At 35.0% G+C, this 5,620-nt stretch overlaps 1 protein-coding gene across 4 annotated transcripts; it reads right to left on the reverse strand.

The window, feature by feature from the left end:
* Positions 1 to 241: 241 nt before the first annotated feature.
* Positions 242 to 5,386, reverse strand: LOC112020644 (thioredoxin-like fold domain-containing protein MRL7, chloroplastic). Of its 4 annotated transcripts, XM_065770940.1 has the most exons (7): positions 5,268 to 5,386; positions 3,529 to 3,945; positions 2,841 to 3,487; positions 1,996 to 2,080; positions 1,531 to 1,642; positions 1,293 to 1,407; positions 242 to 1,132 (listed from the first exon to the last, which is right to left on the reverse strand). In XM_065770940.1, exons 2-6 carry the CDS (start codon positions 3,655 to 3,657, stop codon positions 1,313 to 1,315), a joined length of 1,068 nt encoding a protein of 355 aa, XP_065627012.1. In that variant the 5' UTR covers positions 3,658 to 3,945; positions 5,268 to 5,386; the 3' UTR covers positions 242 to 1,132; positions 1,293 to 1,312. The 4 variants fall into 4 exon arrangements, with proteins under 4 accessions (XP_065627012.1, XP_023908964.2, XP_023908963.2 ...); XM_024053196.2 differs by lacking the exon at positions 5,268 to 5,386 and having other exon boundaries at positions 242 to 755; positions 2,841 to 3,630; XM_024053195.2 differs by lacking the exon at positions 5,268 to 5,386 and having other exon boundaries at positions 242 to 811; positions 2,841 to 3,630.
* Positions 5,387 to 5,620: the final 234 nt, after the last annotated feature.

Here is a 5,620-nt window from a genome sequence, read left to right on the forward strand (position 1 = left end):
AAAATTTGTCCCAAATGTTCAAAGACCAAATTAATAAGTTTTTTGAATTATTGCGTGAAGTGAAACAATTTTTTTAGCACCAAAATATAAAACAAGAGTGGGTTTTGGGTATGGCCACCTTAACCCTCGCCAAGGGTGACTTTGCGTTAGCCTCAGTGTTCATATGAACACCCGACTTGCAAATATACACACACACATAATTATTTTTGAACTAATCTGTTTTGTTTACCCTAAAACAAAATTTTAAACACCCTGAAAATTTGGGTTTAACAAAAATAATCTTGGCTCCCTAAACATCATAATAATAGGAACCTTCTTGATAAACATTTCAGGCTCTAGCCTACTCAACGTTATTAGCCTGCTTTCCCATCAACAAAACAGTACAATGTGGTACATAGTACAAACCCCACTTCCTCCAACCTTCAACAAAATAATTTCTGCGAGTCTCTTGCAGAAATTATTTTTACACATCCATTGAATGTAACTAATATCTCATTGCAAATCAGATCCACATGCAGTCAAGTACATGATCCGCCACTTGCAGAAATTATTTTTACACATCCATTGAATGTAACTAATACCTCATTGCAAATCAGATCCACATGCAGTCAAGTACATGATCCGCCTATTGTGACAAATCAGTTGCATGCAATAAATGTGCCAACACAATTCTTCTTTTCCATGAACCCTTTCTCATCTAATATAATACCCTAGTAGTAGCATTGTTTTATAATCCTTTGTTGGTTGGGCCCATGCTTTAGATTTAAAGCCAGATCACCGGAAAGAAATCATCAGTACAGCGCTAAAACATCTATTGCAAGAACAAAGTTTGATGAGTTAGAAGATGGCATAAAACTGAAAATACTTTTAACTTTTGATATCATGGGACTAATTTAATTGTCTATGATTTTTTCCATTGCTATTGACCCTCTGTGTTTCATATCATTCTAATCAAACAGACAGGGCACTTGAACAAAGGAGATAGGTTAATTTAAATTGTCTTGGCTCATTCAGATTGCCCTGGAACTTTCACTCGCAAAATCAGGGATTGGCGTAATTCATAGGAGTTATTTCCCAGACAAACAGATTTAACCTGCCAATTAAACTTGCTCTTGATTATGTTCCACATCACCTGCATTTCAAGGATTTATGCCAGCATTGATGACTGACCAATAAAAAAATTGTAATATTAAGAGGAACCAAAAAGTCGTAAAGGCAGAGGTTAAAAACAATGATGAAAATGCAAGAGAAGAGTATATTTGTACTAGGCTTACTAGGTTTGAATAAAGTACCTATGATAACATGAGTACGGTCAAGACAAGGCTGTAACATCAATCCATGAAGGCCTCTTTGCATTATAGTAGAAATGTGCAATCATGTGGACCAACTCATCTGCTGTCCGAATCTCTGCAAAGACACATATAATATTGTATTATGGCCAGAACACAACTTCAACTGCACCATCGTTTTTGGTAGCATCTGAACAAAACCATGCTTCTCAAAATTATAAAGAGCAGAACTAAATCTCACCTTTTTCCCTGTACAAGATCCTGTTTCCCCTTAAGAATAAAATTGCTGGGCATTCTCTAATTTTAAGTGCATATGCCAAATCTCTCTCGATATTGATGTCTATCTTAACTGACTGTTATCAGGAAATCAAGAGCATTACCATCATTGAATACACATGGAAAAACATTTTAAGGAAACTCAAACTGGTTGCTGGAAAATGTAGGAAAGAATACAAACTAAAATTTTTGAATTTTAAAATTTCAGTACTCAGGGCCCATAGAAACACTGTGGATTGATTCACTTGATACTAGTTTTTAAGGGCAACGTTAGAAAATCCAATGCTCTTTATTTGTATTCTAAGTTCATTTCTCAGCAACCAAAGGAGGGTCAATAAGTATATATCACAATGCTTATCCACAGATCACATAAAATGAAACGGAGTGTAACTTCGAAAAAATTCAAAAGGACAAACAAAAAGTTTAATACCCGAGGAGGCAATTTATCTTTAGCGCTCCAATAAACCTTCAGCGCCTTTTCTAGCTCTTTCAAAGCCTTCCAGTTATCAGTTGCCCTTTGAACAGAATGATAAAATGTGAACAACGATAGTGATTAAATTGAAATGCCAGACACTGAAACAGGCAGAAACAAGAGAGGAGGGGGGGGGGGGGGGGGGGGGGGGGGAGAGAGCAGGGAGGAATCATATTTATTTTACCTAAATCTAAGGTACTCAATATGTATATATGCATATAGTACTTTTCTACAAACTAAACAAACATCTAGACCTCCTCACTTTTATCTACATTATCTAAGTGCCTGTTCAGTTGGGCAGTTTAAAACTGCACTTTTTCAAAGTTCACCTCTTTCAAAATCTCACCTTTTGTTATGTACAGTTTTTTCAAACAACCCATGTTCAAAAAAGCTAAAAAATTAAGCTATACCAAATTGGCACTATATATGTGTAACTTTCTCGGTCAACATTTTGCTTGAAATATCAAACAAAAACCACATTTTTACCTGCTGTCTTCTGATAAAGCCACAGAAAATTACTTATCAAGAAGAAATAAAGAAAGAAAATAAATAAAAAAACCCACAGAAATTTGCCACATAGATGGATGTATTGGCATATGCATATTGCACTAAACCAAAAAACCTTATCCAAATCCCTCTCTCATTACACTATAATGAATGATGCAATAAAACACATGCAAACAACCACATATCACAATACAGAAATGCAGTATGGAAGTTCTATACAGGACAATCCTTTTCCCCTAGATTAAGATAGATAACACTACTAGTTCAAGCAAAAGAAACATTTTCAATAGACTTACCTGTTGTATCTTTCAAAAACAAAAACAATCAGTGGGCTTGGATGAAAAGCAAAGCTCTCCCACTCCAGACAATTGATCTCCTTTACCCAGTTATCATCAATCTCTCCTTCCCAGTCAATTTCAACACCATCTTCCCCCACAACATTCTTGATTGGGTGCTTCTCAAAATACTCTGATGCTCTAATTCCCCATCCCACATCAGCATCAAGTGGCCAATCTGGACTTTCTTCCTCAACCACCATCTTCTTTCCTCTTCCACCACCATCATCCTCATTCTCATTTATATCATTCTCATCTTCATGGCTGTCAGTATCAATCTCTTCATCAGCTCTATCCTTCATTATATTTTCTTTATTCTCCAAAATTTCTGAATTCTGCTGTCGAATTGATGCAAATGTCTTTTCAAGCGAGCCGCGAATAAAATCTTCAACTGCAACTGCTTCACTCCTACGGCCACGCCTTGGCTTCCTTGGAATGGTTTCTGGAAAGACCTGATTTTCATCATCCTTTTGGGGAACTTCAGTTTTCGGGCGGCAATTGCTTTTCTTAGGTTTAGCTTTAGAGTTGGAGCTAGGTTCAGGGTCAGATGTTGAATTAGACTTCCTTGAAACAGCAGAGCAATGAAGAGATTTTAAATCACGGCTGCTCTGTACAGGGAGGACAAGATCAAACATGAATGGGAACTAACACTACAGGTAGGCTTAGATGTAGGATTTTGAAAAGAAAATGACATAAAAGGGTGTAAAATAGGATCAAGATTTTCCATAGAGAAAGGCAAGAAGGATTTTGCCATGCTAGAAATTTGAAGGAACATCATTTTCTTCACTCCCACTAGGATATAGGTCAGAATTCAGTATTGGCAATCAAAAGCAAAGTTAGGTTCGGCAATAGACTTATACCTTTGTAGCAATGAATGGAAAAAGATGGAAGGGTCTATGTTTAGAAGTAAGAAAAACCTGTAGAACTTATCCACTTTGACATTTGTCTTTTAGGGTTTACTATTCGACTGCTGGAAACCAAGGTTGCCCAATAAAATCAGTCTAAAGAAATAAAACCCATTCAATTTATCCACCTCAGCTTGACACTTACCCACTTCAGCCGTTGCCTATTAAAAATTTAAATAATCAGACAAATACTAACTAGAATAATCTTCAAGCTGTTTCTTTTATATTTTTTTTTCCGAGCATGTTCATATATTTTAATCTCCAAATTCATCAACAAAATAGCAACTCATTTCTGGCACCTTCCAATAGATTTATAAACTCAATGTGACAATTATTCCGTCAGCCATTTCTAAATTAAGGAGAATTTGGCATGTATACAAGGTTACTAGATGATATAAATTTAAGAACAAACCCAAACATTATCGAATTTATGGCACTACCAGCATTAAACTTCACCGGAAGTGAAAGTAGTAAGGCCAGGAATATGCTGGGTAGCAAATAGCAGTCTTAATATCCAAAGAAGTTACACTTCTATAACATCACATGAGAATGCACATACACAAAAAACAAACAAGAACCAATTAAATCTGCAATTATTAAACGAAAATGGCAATAAAAGGATGTAAGAACCAACACTAACACAGGTTGGTCCAAGCCATTGTAACGATAACTCATATTCCATATGTAAAACAGTGATAAAGAACCAATCAGTGGATTTATCTGAAACCACAATTTCCTTTTCTCACCATTGATTTTCCAAATTCACACTACAAAAATGAACATCACCTCATGATTTCAAAAGGGCAGCACTATATTCACCATTACTTTTAGTTCATTACTTAAATTGAGTTTGCTTTTCTACATATTATTATTGATTGCTTTCTTTCTCATATGATGTTTGCAACATCACAGCAATTCTGGGGAAGACCAAGTGTAGGGTTTTGAGGTGGTACCAAGTTAACCCAATGAACACCAAAAACGGTAGTTGATACATACCAAGAAACATTAAAGCCAAAATACACTATTGATCCCTATAATTTAGCTCATGAGCAATTTTAAGCCTACTATTGCAAGTATAAAGTTATCATCTAGAATAGGAAAGCCATCCCATAATGTCTTGACAATTTGTGTCAAATTGAATAACACAAAAAACATAATCAAAGTATCAAACATTGCAACCTTATTAATTTCAACTAGAACTGCTAAAACACACTTAAAAAAGTGACAATAAAAAGCAGAAAACAATAATCATAAAAAATTATAAAAAAAAAATTAACTAAAAAAACACACACACACACACACACGCTAAATGCATAAGAAGTGTGATTTATCATTTATCTATCTTTCTGGTTTCTGCAGTGCTTTCCCAAACCGCTTTAACACACACACACAAAGAAAACTTGAAATATACAAAATAAAACGAAATTCTGTTTGGTAGCTGAGAAAGAAGAAGAGAAAGTAAAGGAACCCAAATTATAAATACCTGTGATTACAGGGAAAAGGGTTTAACAGTTGAGACAGTTAGAAATGGCGAAGGGAAATTGGGTGCAATGTTTAACAGTTAACAGTGAGTAAGCTTTTGGGGCAGTGAATGGATAGCAAAGGAACGGGTGGACGGGGGTTTGGGTCGGGTCATAAACGGTTAGCGTGTATAATGACCTATTTACCCTTCTAAAGAAACTATTAGTAATATTTAAAGTAATTTACTTATTTATTTATTTTTTTAGAAGAGGGTATTTACTTTTTAGACTTTTTGATTTTTTTTTATTACATGCTTCGTATAAACCTTAAAATTTTTAAATACTAATTTTGAAGCCTTAAACGTGAATAAAATTA

The sequence above is a fragment of the Quercus suber genome, unplaced genomic scaffold (genome assembly GCF_002906115.3).
Source record: "Quercus suber isolate HL8 unplaced genomic scaffold, Cork oak 2.0 scaffold_4, whole genome shotgun sequence".
Classification (NCBI taxonomy): domain Eukaryota; kingdom Viridiplantae; phylum Streptophyta; class Magnoliopsida; order Fagales; family Fagaceae; genus Quercus; species Quercus suber.